This window comes from Haemorhous mexicanus, chromosome 2 (genome assembly GCF_027477595.1).
Source record: "Haemorhous mexicanus isolate bHaeMex1 chromosome 2, bHaeMex1.pri, whole genome shotgun sequence".
Classification (NCBI taxonomy): domain Eukaryota; kingdom Metazoa; phylum Chordata; class Aves; order Passeriformes; family Fringillidae; genus Haemorhous; species Haemorhous mexicanus.
The window spans coordinates 54,286,613-54,303,040 of record NC_082342.1 but is presented as its reverse complement, the minus strand read 5'-3'; the positions used below and the strand labels follow the sequence as shown (position 1 = coordinate 54,303,040).

At 42.4% G+C, this 16,428-nt stretch overlaps 2 protein-coding genes across 7 annotated transcripts in view; one reads left to right on the top strand and one right to left on the bottom strand.

Annotated features, from left to right (window-relative positions):
* The window catches only part of NBEA (neurobeachin), a 454,976-nt gene that overhangs the window by 142,047 nt on the left and 296,501 nt on the right, over positions 1 to 16,428 (bottom strand). For all 6 annotated transcript variants that reach the window (XM_059838861.1, XM_059838862.1, XM_059838865.1 and 3 more), the window contains one exon: positions 5,820 to 5,956. In XM_059838861.1, coding sequence (XP_059694844.1) covers positions 5,820 to 5,956 — 137 coding nt within the window. The remainder of the gene's footprint in view (positions 1 to 5,819; positions 5,957 to 16,428) is intronic.
* On the top strand, positions 1,828 to 3,997 carry MAB21L1 (mab-21 like 1). Its single transcript, XM_059838858.1, has one exon. The coding sequence runs from the start codon at positions 2,036 to 2,038 to the stop codon at positions 3,113 to 3,115; it is 1,080 nt and encodes a 359-aa protein (XP_059694841.1). The 5' UTR covers positions 1,828 to 2,035; the 3' UTR covers positions 3,116 to 3,997.

Below are 16,428 nucleotides of genomic sequence, written 5' to 3'. Positions count from 1 at the left end.
CCCATCCCTGCTCAACTCATGAGCAGGAAAGGATTCCGATCGGCTTCCTCCTCGGGAGCGGCACGGGAACATCCATATAACCGCTAGACCGAGGGAGCCAAGCGCACAGTCACAAATTCTCCGCTATGTGCAATAAAGTTGGTCGCATTCGTACGCTGAATAAATGTCGTGAAATGTTCTTTGTGGTATGACTTCTCCTCAGCGACTGATATGCCCGTGACAGTTACTTTAGGAAAAGGTAATGGGTCAGTAGTTTAAAGATTCCAAGCGACCAAAAGCTTTGGTGGTTTTTTTTTTCATATATATATATATATATATATATATATATATATATATATATATATAAAATTTAGGGCTCTCTTGAAGTGAAGCTCAGTAAATGCTGTGAAGCAGCTTACCACTCCAGCTTATTTGCAAATAAATGTCCCGATTACCAACACTTAAAGTACCGAAGGCGAAATTTGCTAATTACACATCACACAGGCGAAACCCCAAACTGTCAGACAAGCAAGCCAGCATGTTTGCAGTCGCTAGCCTGCCTCCCGTGTGCACATTTACTAAGCGCAGCTTGCTAGCACAGCTCGCTGTACGATAAATCCTCCAGGTTTGAAATTAATAGGTACTTATAGTGCGTCTCGAAAAGCAGCCGAACATCAACGATTCACAACATATCGGAGAGCAATACAGAATATAAAAACGACGCTAAGAATTGGCAAAGGAGATTTACCGTCTGTATCTGCTACTTGATTTTTGGAAGGAACGTGAAAAAGACCTGACAGATATGTTTAGCGATTGATTCTCCCTTCATAAGGTACAAATACAAAAAGCAAGGCAGAGACAATGCCGAAATGCATTAAACCTCAAAATCGATTAGAGCCCGTCAGAAGATCCTTTAAAACAGTACAAATCGTGGACTTCTGAGCAATATTTTATTCCAAAGAACACTAAATTTGCCATGAATCCGCTGCCTTGTTCACTGGCCAGTTCACGAGAGGAAAAAAATCCAAACCTACTTCTCGCTTGCAGTTACAGACAACTATCAGGAGGAAAAGGACAGAGTGATGTAACGCCGAGTGGGGGTTAATGAATTTGTGCCTGTGTTCCTGCCGGAGCCAGCCCGGTCTGTAGCTCCCTAGTTGATGGATGCCCCTTAATACACCTGCATTCACGTCCCGGCCATGAGGAGGCACGCAGGGATTCAGTACGGAGCGGCACAGTTTTCCCAAGTCCTCTGGAAACGTCAGTACCCTTCAAGTTACACCCAAAGGAGAGCGATTTCTCTTGATTTCCGAGTGTACAGAGGACCGGGGCGGCTTTCTAGCCAGTAACCTTCTACCTTTCTGTATGTGCCTGCCTGTGCGTGTGTGTGCGTGTGTGGCTGTGTATACATATCTATCTCCTAGAGAGGGATTAATTAGCCGGGTTCGAGCTGAAAGAGGCTGCAGTGACGAGCCCAGTGGCGATTGGCCGCCCGCCTGCCTGGCCCTGCCTTTATAATTTCCACACGAGTGCATCTGGGCTCTTATACAAACCAACAGCCAGCTTCTTCTGACATACACACACGGCACTTTTTTCCACCATCTGATTAACCGCCCTGCATACACACGGTGATTACTACGGGAAAACATAAATAAATACGAAGAGGTTTTATTATTTTGACTACTGGAACCCTCGCTGTGTCTCAGTGCAACTTTGTTTTTTCTTGCTGCTGGGAAAGGTGCTGCTCTCGATGCGTTCCTCTCACTCACGGACCCTTTAAAAAAAGGGGAAGGAAAAATATCGCCCCCTCCAGTCCCCCGCCCGCTCCCCCCTCCCTTCACCCCCCCGCCACACACACTTCAAGACGGCTGATCTAAAAAAGCAGGAAGAGAGCATCTGAGGAGCAGCAGCCCCGGCGCATTTTGAAAAACATTTGTTACATTTCAGAGTGCGGCAGCCTGTTTCTCCTCTGAAGTTGGCTCCAGCCATAGCAGCCGCATTGGATCCCACAGCCTATTGCGAGACTCCGGTATACAATCCGGATCTCTGCCCCAACATGATCGCGGCCCAGGCCAAGCTGGTGTATCATTTGAATAAATACTACAATGAGAAATGCCAAGCCAGGAAAGCTGCAATCGCGAAAACGATCCGAGAAGTCTGCAAAGTGGTGTCGGACGTGCTGAAGGAGGTGGAGGTGCAGGAGCCTCGCTTCATCAGTTCCTTGAACGAGATGGACAATCGCTACGAGGGGCTGGAAGTCATCTCCCCCACGGAGTTTGAAGTCGTGCTGTATCTGAACCAAATGGGGGTTTTCAACTTCGTGGACGACGGCTCCTTGCCGGGCTGCGCTGTGTTAAAGTTAAGCGACGGGCGCAAGAGGAGCATGTCCCTCTGGGTGGAGTTCATCACGGCGTCTGGCTACCTCTCCGCTCGCAAAATCCGGTCCAGATTCCAGACTCTGGTGGCTCAAGCCGTGGATAAGTGCAGTTACAGAGACGTGGTAAAGATGGTGGCGGACACCAGCGAAGTGAAGCTGAGGATCAGGGACCGGTACGTCGTGCAGATTACTCCAGCGTTCAAGTGCACGGGGATCTGGCCGCGGAGTGCTGCACACTGGCCGCTTCCCCACATCCCCTGGCCGGGACCCAACCGGGTGGCGGAGGTCAAGGCGGAAGGCTTCAACCTCTTGTCCAAGGAGTGCCACTCTCTGGCCGGCAAGCAGAGCTCGGCCGAGAGCGATGCCTGGGTGCTGCAGTTCGCGGAAGCTGAGAACAGACTGCAGATGGGCGGCTGCAGGAAGAAATGCCTCTCCATCCTCAAAACCTTACGGGACCGTCACCTGGAGCTGCCGGGCCAGCCCCTGAATAATTATCACATGAAGACTCTGGTTTCCTACGAATGCGAAAAGCATCCCCGGGAATCGGACTGGGACGAGTCGTGCCTGGGGGACCGGCTCAACGGGATTTTACTGCAGCTCATCTCGTGCCTCCAGTGCAGGAGGTGCCCGCACTACTTCTTGCCCAACTTAGACCTCTTTCAGGGCAAACCTCACTCGGCCCTGGAAAACGCGGCCAAACAAACGTGGCGACTGGCTAGGGAAATACTTACCAACCCGAAAAGTTTGGAGAAACTTTAGAGGGTAACTATAAAACCGGCCTGACCGATAAATCTGCTAATTTCCCGATGAAGTTTGAGATGCCTGTTTGAAAAATCATATATTTCCACTTGACAATGCAAATAATATTCTCTTTTAAAAAGGAATATAGCTTAGGCTCTTCACAAAGAAAAGCAAATGAGAACAGCAAGCATCGTTCCTCTTCGTCACAGTTTTGCAGTTCCCCGTGGGGGAAAAACAAAAAGAAAGAAAGAAAGAAAAAAGAAATAAAAGAATAAAAGTGTGTTATCTGGAAAGGAAAATTTGCCGTAATTTGATTGTGACCATTCTGCCTAAAAACGGTACCAACGGATTATAACAAAACCCGGTATTTTTATGTAAACCTTCTGTGAGTAAAAGCTATTTGGATATGCCACCTGAACAATCCCTAATGTACCTTTTAATTTGTATCAAATATTGTGATCTCACATTGTCTTTGAAATTGTGGATGTTGGTGTTTTGTGATTTGGTGATCAGAAGTTAAATTGCCATTTTGGATACTTCAAGGACATTTTCTGCTAAAAAGAAGATACCATTTAAAAAGGTAGATTTTATCACGGTACTTTTGTTAATTGTCTTTTGAAGTGTCTGAACTTAACAAGTTTACATTTTTCGTTTCATATATATTGCTTGTTCTATTTCTAACATTCCATAAATATACTTGAAATGTTATTTAAATATATTCAAAAGAAATTTGGATTCAGCTTATATAATAACGCTTGAATATTGGAATTATATATTTGAAAATGCACTTGAAATACACTGGATAATTACTTTTTGTGATTTAGATTTTAATTTCTGTTGCTGATTTATTTAATTACAAGCTAATAAATGAAGTAAAATGCATATGGGTAAGCGTTTCAATATCGGATCAAATGTTTTACTTGAAAAACCAGAGGCAGCAATGTTTTGTGGATTTTTCCTTTCTGTGGATACTTGCTTAAATCCTGTAAAACAGAAAACTTAAGGGCAGAGTCCTGACTTTGCATTTTGAATAGTTTTGTAGAATAAGGAAGTATTGGTTGTACAAACATATTAGAATTTAGCTCCAGATCACCATCAGCAACTGTCAGACACCAGCGTACTTATTAATACAGTTACACTTTTTCAGCAGTCAGGAAAGAAGTCTGTTTTGAAGGGTTTATTATACGGTGCTGTTGTGTTTCTGCTGGCTTTTGAACAAAGCTGAGGAAACACAACGTATCTGTGAAGGAGTGTTTTGAGTAAGCAGTGATCCTGATAAAACTAGAAATTTGGTGCAGGTACTAATAAAGCAGAAAATAAAATTTATAGGTGAGAGCCAGCGCCAATAAAGTGAACAACAATATTACTTTTGACCTACAAATCCATTACGAATGTGATAAGATTGCCAGTTCCACTCCCAGAAATCAAGCCTCTCAGCTCCCAGGGCATTCAGAGGGAATAGCATGTGCGTGCTTACAAAACTGCACGCAATCCAAAGCCGCCCGTCTGTACCGCACTGCCTGGTCCCTCTCAGGATGCATTTCTTTAAAATGGCTTTTAAATCACAACGCAAATTAACAACGGGGATTTTGATTAGGATCCTAATAGTCAACAAGTGCTGAAAGAGGCCGATCTCCTGTGTGACACCCACTAGCAACTATTTCCAGTGGGTGCACTTTAACAAAACTGTTATACCCAGAGATTCTGACAGCAACTTTTTACACCAGCACTGCGAAGAAAGTTCCGAGTTTGACAAATTATTCACCAAAGAGAAATCACTTCATTGCAAAGATATTTAGACGAGGAGTTTTCTTGGAAATTATTTATAATATTTCTGCATTAAAAAACCCCAAACACCAAGGTCTTTGTAAAAGTACCTCTCCTATTTCCTCTCTTCCAACACTTTCCAGAGCAATAGCAAAGAAATAAAGCAAGAGCGATAAGAATAAAAAGACATGCAGACGAGAGGAGCGCCCTGTTAGACACGTCCCTTCTGTCTGCCCCCTCCTCCCCCGCGTGGCATCCCCCGCGCCGTTCCCGCGGGGAGAAAGCCACGCAAAGGTTTCCGCTCAAGTCACGCACCCCTCCCTGCTCTGTTGCGGCTGGGCTGGAGGTTTTCACGGAAGGGAGGGGGAAGTGGGGCGGCGCTGGGGAATTGGTAGTAGTAAATGACTTCAGAAAAAAAACAGAGCTTTCCCAGGAACCAAGTCTTCGGTACATGTCTATTCCCCCCTCCCCCATTTTCTTTTCTCCCCCAGAAAACAAGCATTAACTTTCATTTCAGCAGTTACAAAGTGTTTATAAAATGCGCCGTATTTTCTTACGTGGAAACTAACGTTTTTGAAATAACGGGATTCTCCGATAACCTCGGAAGGCGTAAAACCCTCCGCTGTGTCTCGGGAAGGCTGCGGGCTAGGACTGCTGCTCCCTCCAGGGATTTCAGAGCAATTGGCTTAACTACTAAATCTGACCACGTTCATACAAAGGCACCACGAGAAAGGCTGCTGGAAAACGCGTACGCTGCCGTAATAGAGGATTTAACATCATTAATACATTGCGCTTTTTTTTTTTTTTTTTTTTTTTTTTTTTTTTTTTTTTTTTAATGCAGCGAAAGGCGGCAGACAGGAACGGAGTTTGGAATGCGGGGGCGGCCCCGGCGCACGTGTGCCGGGACCGGGGACGAGGACCCGGACTGCGCCGCCCGCCCGCGCGCCGCACTCACCTTGGGGTCGATCTTCTTGAAAGCCGAGTCATCCTCATCCACCTCGAAGTAGATCTCTGTGGTGGTGATGGAGAGCGTCCCCTTGGCCACCACCACGGGGGCGATGAGCTGTGCCGGCGTGCTGAGGACCACGGGGCCTGCAAGGCAAGGGCAGCGGCGTCAGGTTGGAGGCGCCCGGCCGGCCCATCCCCGGTGGCCCTTCCCTCCGCCGAGCCAGCGCCCCGCGAGCCCCCTCGTAAACCCAGTTTGTAAACACCGTGTTCCTTCCCCTCCTGACCGCGGCCAGAGCTTTGAACTCCGCGGCCGGGGCACAAGCGGGTTTGTGAGCTCCGGGGTTGCGAGATAAATCACAGCAGCGAAATTCAGAAGGGTTAGGGTGAAAAACAGCTGCCTCTTAGAAGAAGGTCCCCTCTCTTTTCATGCCCTTTTGCTCCTCGTTAATGCTATCACTGTTTATGTGCGATAGCGGCTGCTCGTTCCACACCGCCTCGATCTGGCAGCCCAGGGTCCCCGCGGCGGCCGGGCCGGGCCGGGGGCGCAGGGCAGGGCAGCCCGCAGCCTCTGCCCGCCACACTGACCCTGCGAGGCCTGGGGGCATTATTTTTGAGTCTAGATCCAGACCTCAACTCGGACAAGTAACGCCAAATAGCAGGGGGTTTTGTTTAGTTGTTTGGGTTTTTTTTTTTCCCTATTTTATTTTTTTTGCACCTATTTCAATACCCCATGCACAAAAAGGCTGGCATCGTTAAATACATTTACGGCACGATAATTTTTGTTACAACTCGCTGCAGCTTATCCTTTAAAAATTACTGTAACAATACTTCGCTCAAATATATTCCTTAACGAGACTCTTTCACGGGCATTGAAAATATGGGATGGGGAAAACCTATTGTAAAAGGCAGCCTTCTCCACACAAATTGTTAGATATTAACTGAGGAAAACAAAAACCAAAACAACCCTTCTTTAATCCAAAAGACAAGAGGATCGCTTTTCCTCCATCTTATCTTGAATATCAATGCCATCTTCTGTTGAAGCTGACAGCGGCTGTGTTTAGGAAGTTTATTTGCTTCGAAGAAATTATTATGTATTATATATTCTTCTAGATTTAACCACGAAAGCCTGTGAGATAATTTGTATATATATACATAAACACACAGAGCCACATACGTGTACAAACACGTATCTGACACATAAACAATAAAACTCCAGTAATGAGAAGCTGGGTACACCACCTGACTGATGCACCTTTTAGAAACTGGCCAACTGACCATCTCAGGAGGTACTAAGCAGTTTGCTTGTTATACGCAGCTAAAAAATCTCCCTTGCAATGAGGGGACCCCTGTTCGGAGGGCAGAGAGTCGTGAGCCTCCCGCTGCCTTCCTTCCCCGGCCGCTCGCTCCTCCAGCAGCGCCGTGCGGGCGCTGGCGCGGCCGAGCCGAGCCCGGGGCTACGGCTCGCACCGGGGCCAACGCCTTGGGTGCGCCCTCTCCTCCTCCCGCAGCACTGCCCGCACACTTCACTACCAGCTCTCGCAGGCAGCACTTCAAATTACTCACTTAGCCCAAATTACTCCTGTATCGGCGCATCTAACTGTCATGTTGTTAATGCCTTACTCTACTGTAACACCCAATTTGAGCCCTTATTGCTCAATATTTTGTCATTTACGCTGCAAAATAAATAAAGAGGAAGGCAGGGATTGCTGTGCGTACAAGGGGAAGCTAAAACGCACAGTTTCAGTGACAGCTTTCAGCAGCCCAGCGTGGCGGACGGGATAATATTGATACAAACTCTATTTTCTTTCATTTTATTGTTTTCCATCTCCTAATAAACCGAGGTAGCCTCTTGACCCCAGTCAGCTGATCGGAATCACATGCGCCGGGCTTGCCTTGCTGCTCTCCCAGTCTAGCCTCCATCTTCTCTCCCTCCCTTGGCGGTGGGAAAGGAGCCGATCCGAGCCGGGGAAGCCCGGCTGGAGGCTCCAAAGGGCAGGGTGATCGATCCGAAACGCCGCTTTAAAGCCTCATCAATCTTCATCTAGGTTGCTCAAGTAATTACGCCCGATTCTCTTGTACGATTACAAGTGGATTTGGGTTTCTATTCCCCAGGCCCCCTTTCTTTGTGTTTACAGAAGGGGGGGGGGTCTGGGCAGCCGGCGGTTCCCTGCCCTGCAGGAGCACTTGCCCTCTCAAGCAGAGCGCCCTACTCCTCCTCTGTCCCTTCTCGGGCACACTTGGCTCGGCGCAGGGTGATGGGCGCCCGGGCCTTTGTGCGGGGAGAAAAGCGCCTTGGAAAGACGCGTCCTGGAAACGACCCGATATTCTATCACTTTAAGGAGGCGTTTGTGGGCTTTGCTGAATCCCAGAAGGAAGAACATCAATTTAATCCAATTACCTCTTTTCCCCTGGTGTTGTGTGGCTAAAATAAAAATAAAGCCACCGCTATTTAATGGCCAAAAGGCCAAACCCTATAATCTGCCATTCAGGCGGAGACAATGGTACGCCCCGGTTAGCGGGTGATGTGCCCTCGCGGACTGGAGCGGGGGGCAGAGCTGCAAAAGCAGGGGTGAACGTGGAGGGAAAGGGAGCAGTCACTTCTTAGCCCGTTCCTGAAGGCAGGGGAAATCGGGGATTTTGTGTTTTCTACTCCTCCCGAGAAAAGCCTCCCAGTTCTCTACCAGACTGGTACCTTGGCATCTGCCCTGCATTCTACTCAAATAACACCCTAGATTTGTTGCAAGGTAAACATGTCAGAGATATCACAATGAGACAAGGAATAAGCATTATCGTACTTTCCAGATAAGAAAAGGTTTTCCTGAGTTTTTTTGTTTAGGAAAAAAACCAACAACCAAAAACAAACAAACAAAAACCCCAGAAACAAAACAAAACAAAAAAAAACCCACAAAAAAAAAAAAAAAAAGAAAGAAAGAAAAAAACCCCAAAAAACATAAAGCAAAATAAGCAGTCACATTATGGGATTTCAGGAGAGGGGATGTTCAAACTAAGTTGAAAAATATCTTTACAGACTTTCTTTTCTTAAAGCACAAAATGAAAAAAAAAAAATCGGTATTAGCAGTGTTTCATTTTTACACTTGTCCTTTGGAAATCTCCAATTACAACTTGCAATTCCATAGCATGTTTAAGGAGCACTGAGTCTTTTTGTTGTAGCCTTCAGGGAGCAAGCCAGCCACTGAGAGAATACGAAATTAATCCACTACAGCTATAGAGAGAGAGGATTATGTTTTAATCCCCTTTGGGATAGTCTCTGGATTTTAAGGATCCGATATTAAAATGTTTACATAGAGCATAATCAAAACAGCGCAGATTTTCCATATGGCACCGAGCTATCGGGAAGCTCTGGATCTCCTTCCCAAACCCAATTGATAATCTAATGAAACAAAAGCTGAGCACACCTGAGCCAAGAGCCGCGGGACGGGCTCATTCGCATTCGGGAAGGATAACGAGCTTCGGCTCCAGCCTCCGCCCGGCCCCTCGGCGGTGGCGAGCTGCGCTTTTCCAGGGGATGTAAATATTCATTTCCAGAGCGGCTGCGGCCCCGAGAAGGCCGGGGCCAGGGCCGTGCTGCCCGGGGGAGAGGCAGCCGCAGCCGCGGCACCCGGGGATGCTGCCGGGCGCTCCCCGCGCAGCGCAGGACCCACGGGCGGCACCGAGGGCGCTTCCCTTCCCGCTCCGGGGGAAAAGCCAACCTGTGGCTGCCTCGCTTCGCCCAACAAACTGGCGTTTGTGGAGGGGACCCGTGTCTAGGGTGCTTGTCAGCTCTTGGGACTCTAAGCAAAAGCATCTCTCTTTAAGGATCGCTTCGTTGCCTCTTCCACACCTCTCCGAAGCTATCGGGGCGATCGCAAAAGAAAGGCAAAGACCTACCAGAGATGTTCTGGCCTTAAAACGAGTCCAGAAATCACTTCAGACACACAGGTCTAGCAATCTGTTTAAATGGTGATTTTTCCCTGGTGCCTGATCCCTGTGGTCAGCCCATGTGATTTACATTTCTAAAACAAACTCTACCACACATCTACCTTTTAAAATAATATTTTCTTTCCAAAAGTAAATAATTGTGAAATTAGAAGGTCCCAGTGAATAAAAGCAGAATGTAACTTCCCTGCTCCCCTGCATTTTTGTTAAACAGAGACTTCATTCCCTGCTCTTGCAACTTAGCTCTTGTATTTTTCAAGCTCAAATAAAGCAAATCAAGACAAGTAAAAAGTTCTGTTATGTTTAAAAGTTCATTATCTGCTAATGGAATATCAGTAAAATTACACCTTTTAAGGAAAGTTGCTAAAGAGTGGTATTCTGAACTTAATATTTCAAATATTTTCATAAACTGTCGTTTTTAGCTGTAAGAGCTAAACATGTATTACATTCATGAGCCTGAAAATTACACTGGAGGTATATCTGCTAAGAAGATTGGGCACAATTACTCCTAAGGAAGGTAGAAGTTTATGCTTTTATATGCTGAATTATGAAAAAAGACATTTACCTGCCACAGGCTGAGAAGGCCAACTTTTAAAATAAAATTTTGGTGATTACCCATAAACAAAAAAGTATTAGGTGGGACAAGTACTTCAAAAACATATCCAATCAGCTCAACCAATTTAATTTTACAACCTACTGGTAATTACTCTGAAAAAAAACAGGTGGATGTTGGCATATTTAATTTTTAACTGATACTGGTTTAAAAGGAAAAACATATAGATCTTTTTACATATACATATATTCAACATAGATTAACTGAAACCAATACTTTTACTATGTAAAATAGTTTGCATAAATTCATTTTGTAATTTGATATGACACTTACACAAGAATTTTAGATAATAAGAATAATAACTAAAAATCACTCACAAGATACTTGAAATAAGACAACTGAAATTTCCTCAGCACTTTAACGGTACAGCCAGGTGTATCTGGCACTGAGTTGTATTTGAAATGTATAAAAATCCTTATACTTTAAAAAACCAGATGTAACACATGCACAAGCGCACAAAAAGTTCAGTTTCTTGAAGTGAAAGTCACATAGCATGGAAGTAGAAAGAGGTATAGGTACCAGAATCCTTTGAGAAAAGCTCTTTAGTCTGAAAAATATTTCAACCATTTAACATCTAATATAACACATGCAGTGCCAAGTAAATAACAAGTAAACAAGGTAAGATTCCTAAACAATTCACAGAATTTAGTCTATTTTTGTTCCCATTGTCATCATAAATTTGATTCAAGCTACCCTTTAAAAAGATTTCTGCAGTAAATATATTGAACTTACATGACGATGGCTGTCCCCAATTTGTTCTCCACTATAGCAAATACTTGAAGGCAGTAACTTCACTCAAGCCAAGGCCCTTATAAGAATGTACATATACAGCTCCCTTTACATATCACTTTCAACAGTTTCATTAAAGATAATTTGCACAACTTTTTAAATGCAAAAAACAGAATCTAAGTCTAAATATGACTATAATCTTGGTTTTCTCTTCCACTGAATAATATCCCAAATTCATTTCCCCTGTTTTCATAGATATCCAAGCTTATTTTGTTGGCTTTTTACTCCTGCACAATCATATGTTTCATATTGTGAGAGAGGAATTGACTTTTTTTGTTTGTTTAAATGTCATAGCCTGTGTGGATAGGCCCTGATATTCAAGATTTTCCCCACTTTTCCCCCCTTTCCTCCATAAAGCATGTAACACTACTACTAGTAACATCAAAGATCAACTTAAATGGTCTTTTTCAACAACAATGACTAAACAATTACAGCAATTCAATTCTCTTAAGTGGTTGCCATAACAGCAAGCAAATGTGTTTGATTAAAAAGAAAATGTAAATAAAAACAATCTTGCATATTATAACTGTGAATAAAATCATTAGAAAGAATTACATAGCTTTCATGAGATTGTGAAAACAGTTAAATATAGTGTTGCTTGAGAAGAAAAAAAGTAATTTTATCTCAAACATATACATACTCACCTCTATATTTAAATTAGGTGACATATGCATCTTCACAGGTAAATTATTATTATTTTAATTCTATACCTTCCTGTCTCATTAAAGGAAAACTATTAACTAGCACTTCTTCCTGAGGGAAAACATGCCTCCCAATATTCCTAGGAAGAACTATTTCTTTATATTGTTCCAAGTGTGATAGGAAGCAACAACTTAATAGAACAGTTAGAGAATATGCAAAGACAAACTCAACACAAAACAAAAGTCAGTCTTACTGAACCACTGAAGGTTCTGTGGAACAATCAGTTGTGTGTCTAAAAGCCCAAAGTAACTCAGAAACACAACATTTGCTCCCTTTTGCAGCTGAAGTCAGATTTACTCTGTGGCACACATGAGAACTTCTGAATGTGCTGGTGTTCCGAATGGCTTACATGGCTTTAGAGTTTTTCCAGGACATGTCCAAGTGCCAACCTGCCAGATGATCAGGTATTAATAAGTCAAGACTTCCCCTAATGATTTACACCTGGCCAGAAATGTAAATATTTGGGATAGGGACCTCACTACTGCAATGCACACATTTGTCACTTCAAAAGTAGATTCATACAGTGTGCTCTGCCTGAAGCTATACCTTGGAAGGACTGAGTAAATTAAGATGGTTTAGAAACTTAAGAACTTGATTGCTAAGCAGTGCATCCAGATGTGACTATTCTACACTGATGCAGTAGGACCTGCACTAGCTCCCTCCTCATTCTCAGGTAATACTTAAGATACTTTTTCAACCTAGAAAACTTTAAGTGATGCCGAACACACTTACATAAGCAACAATTTTTCTCTCTGGGAGAATCACTATAGCTAGCTATTTAATCAAAAAGTAACAGAAAAAATACACCTTAGAAAAGCATATTTAATGTTCAAAAGAATAACATGTTTAATGCTAATTTAAAGAAGAAAGGAGGAAGCAGAGAGAGAAGCCTGCAATAATGGTATACCACTGAAACAGGAACTCGAGCTAACGAGTCAGGAACACAAGGGATCAAATCCCAAATGCCAGTCTGAGCAAACCAGACTTGACAGGTATCTTATACAGTCCAGTTTGTGTACCTTGTCATGCCCATAAGGCTCAATTGATTAGAAATTTAAGGAAACAAGCCCTTCAGCTTTCATTCCTTCCAGTCTCCATTATGGAAAAGCTCTTCAGATAAACACTAAGTCTTGTATTTCTTGAGACCAGAGTGAACATATTATGTTAGATAGCTCATGATATTTTAAAGTTCACTTGTATAGATAGTAACTCCTATATCTGTGTGGGAATGAAGACACAGGTTGTTGGATCAGCATATAACTTGACAGGTATCTTTGGAAAAATCACTTGAGATGCAGCAGTTGTTAACTTCAACATTTTCTGAAAATATGAGTATTTCTAAACCACACCAGAGCCAATTCTAGTGCAGCTGAGTCTGCTAGTTGGTTGCATGTATTGCATTCCCACAGTTAGGGTAATTCAGAAGACACTTCCACAAATATCCTCTGGTACCTTTTGAAAGGAGAAGTGATGCGTCCTTCAGCCTTTTTCCTTAATGACCTGATTCCATTGCTGGAATTTTATTGCTTCTCAAGTCTTTACTCTTGTTTAAAAGTTTGTTCAAAACGGCTTCCAGGTTAAGAAATTGCAAAGATGGAGACTAACAGAGGGTGCTTACATAAACCTTGTTTTTTTAGAAAGCCAAAGTAAAAGCATGGGATGAGGCCGCCTCTGGTACAATTTCTGGTTAATTAAACCAAGACTAACCAAAATGTGTTCTTGACTGATCATCTAATTGGCTTCAGAGGAAAAAAAAGAAAGACAAAAAAAGTCCTGTCCAAAGGTCAATGAAAATGCTTAGTTTAAACATAGATACTGTCAATACAGTTCTGAATACATTTCTTCAACTAATCTATGGTGGGTCAGTCCCAATATCTTCCTATGAAGAATAAATAGATTTTTGCATTGGAACCAATTGCATAGTAAAGATGAAATAAGATACAAAATGGTGGAGTTTTTTATGTCTAGGCCTGTCTTTCTGCAGTCTCCTATATAATCAGGTAGCTCATCAGCTTGACCCTTGATGAATTAACTAGTTCCATCCAGGGTGTGGCATATCAGAAAAAGGGAGAAGCTACAGACCTGTGATGTCATAGGCTCCACTGTAGTCTAATTTTGCAGCCTTAGAAATTAAAAAAAAAGAGTTTTGCAATGTATGGAAAAACAAATTAAATAGACTGTTATCAGTGGACAGTAACAAAACATGACGCACTCTCAGAGCCACTCATAAATACAATCCAACAGAGCTTGAACTGATTTAATTTTAAAGCTTGGAAAGCAGGAAATCTGGTTGTCATTTTAAAAGCTGAAGATGCTCAGACTTAGAGTTGCTGTACTAAGGTACAAAGAGAAGAGTTCTTCAAAGCTGTGCTTAGGAGCACTATCATATGTGACTGCCAACCACCTTATAAAATATTAAGATATTTTGGGTAGTAATATGGAAAAAATGATTAGAATAAACACTGAGCTGTCTAAAAATAGAATGCTATAGAAAGTGTGGGGCTTTTTCTTTTTCAGTGTGAAAGCCAACTACATATCAAAAGTATAATTGTTTTCAGTTTATGCCTGAATCTATACTTCAAATTAAACTCATACAAATATGTTTTTCTTTTTTATACTTAGACTTGAGGATTAAAATCTGAATATGTAAAAAACAGAAACTACGAAAATCTGGCTGAATTAAATTTCCATGTTTGGAAGTAAAAGACTTGTGTGGTTACGTATCTAACAGAGAATGGGAAATGGAATCACTCTTCTTCCACATTCCTGTCACTTTCCCAGACAAGCAAATGCCCCAGTGAAATTCCTATCTTGAATGCTAATTTGCAATAATAATGAAGTTTGAAAGGAAAAAAAAAATCTACTTAGTAGTGCATGCTGAATTTAGTGAAGAATTTCCACTGGGAAGCTTGAAAAAGTAGGAGAAATATTAGGACTTTTTTGTATTCTCTATTGAAGCTTTTATATTTGTTACTTAACTGACTTTTTTGTGTATGCATATAGATATGCATGCTTTCTAAAGAAAAAAAGCATAAAGTATGGCAAAGCTTAAGGTACCTTAGCCACCTCCAGACTACGAAAAAAAAAAAAAAGAAAAAGAAAGTGAGAGTGTAAGAGAGAGAAGAGAGATAAAATGGGAAGGAAAGAAAGAAAGAAGAAAAGAAGAAAGCAAGCAAGCTAATAATGACTACCTCTGGCTCTGGAAGTATCAGAACTACAAGTTGTTAGAGTCTGAGAGAGAATTATTAGGAAGCACCACTGTGTACTTGCTACAGTCCTTGCTGGGTTTCCCTTATGGTTGTTGCTTTCTGCCCTCTGGGCCACTCCAGACCATCAGAGCCACTGGTGTGCGGATGGCAACTGCTGCAGGAGAAGGAGAGAAAGTGATGGACAACAGGGCTCTCCCAGCCCCACGGCAGGGAACACACCAGGGCAGGAGGAGAAGAGTTGGAGAGGGAAGATGAGATCACCCTTGGAACCTCTGCTGTGCTTTGCTCTCCAGGGGGGAGAAGGATGAAGATGATTCCTTCCCTCTACCCCTAAAAGTCCTGAGTAGGCTGTGGTCACTGCTGGAGACAATAGGAATGCTTTTTGGTCCTTTCTTTCAATCCATTACTCTAACAGCAGATAATGCAACAAAAATTTCTCTGGTTGGCCTCAAATAGATTATTTTTATACACCTGAAAAATCTAATAATTTGAAAATCTTCCTTCTCAGTAGAGGCTCAAGTTTATGTTGTATTTTTTTTTTTCATTAAGAAAATCTACTGTTTGTCTACCTGTTTAGTCTGTTCACAAAAACAATAGAAATAATACTACATATATTATTAAAATTTTGAGAATGGCAACAGAAGAAAACTCAAGAAAATATGGTCCTCCTTTACTCCTTAGGAATAAGTAAGAAAAGGTTTCAAACAGCTTTGCTTACCAGAGGTTGTCTACACTGGTCAGCTCTTGTAAAGAAAATTCCTTGTCAGACTTTGGCCAAATGAAGTGTTACTGTAACTCAGAATGTAGGTGTATAAATTTAAAATGGGTATTATACATCTGAAGTTGAGTCAAAATATGTTTTCCATAAAAAATACTTATTTTGCAAGGTTTTTTTGTAGCTTTAGGAGCAGTTCCTTGATGTGTTAGTGGTCTTATTGCTGCATCTGGTCCTATGTGAGACTTCAACATAATTTCAGAAATGTAAATGAGTTGTTTGTTAAAACCTGGAATAGAAGATTTCTCCATGGGATAAATAAATTATATTTTTTAATTTTTCTTTTTGTACTGCTATACAACTTTAATTGTAACTGTGTAGTACAACTTTTGGCACTATTCCAATTCCCTCTAATGACATCATCTAAAATGTTTTCCTTTGGAAATTGGTCAAAATTATGATGATTTCTGTTAGTTTGCCTGAAAAGAGACAAAAGGCTTATATTGCATAGGCCACAAAACAGATGTTGATAATGTTTGTCTGGACTTCAAACAGATGACCTGGAAGTGAAAGGTCTTATATCTCATTAATAATAATACAAGCTGTCAAATCTCCCTGCCCAAGTGTGTTCCTTTGCACAGGGCAGTAAGTC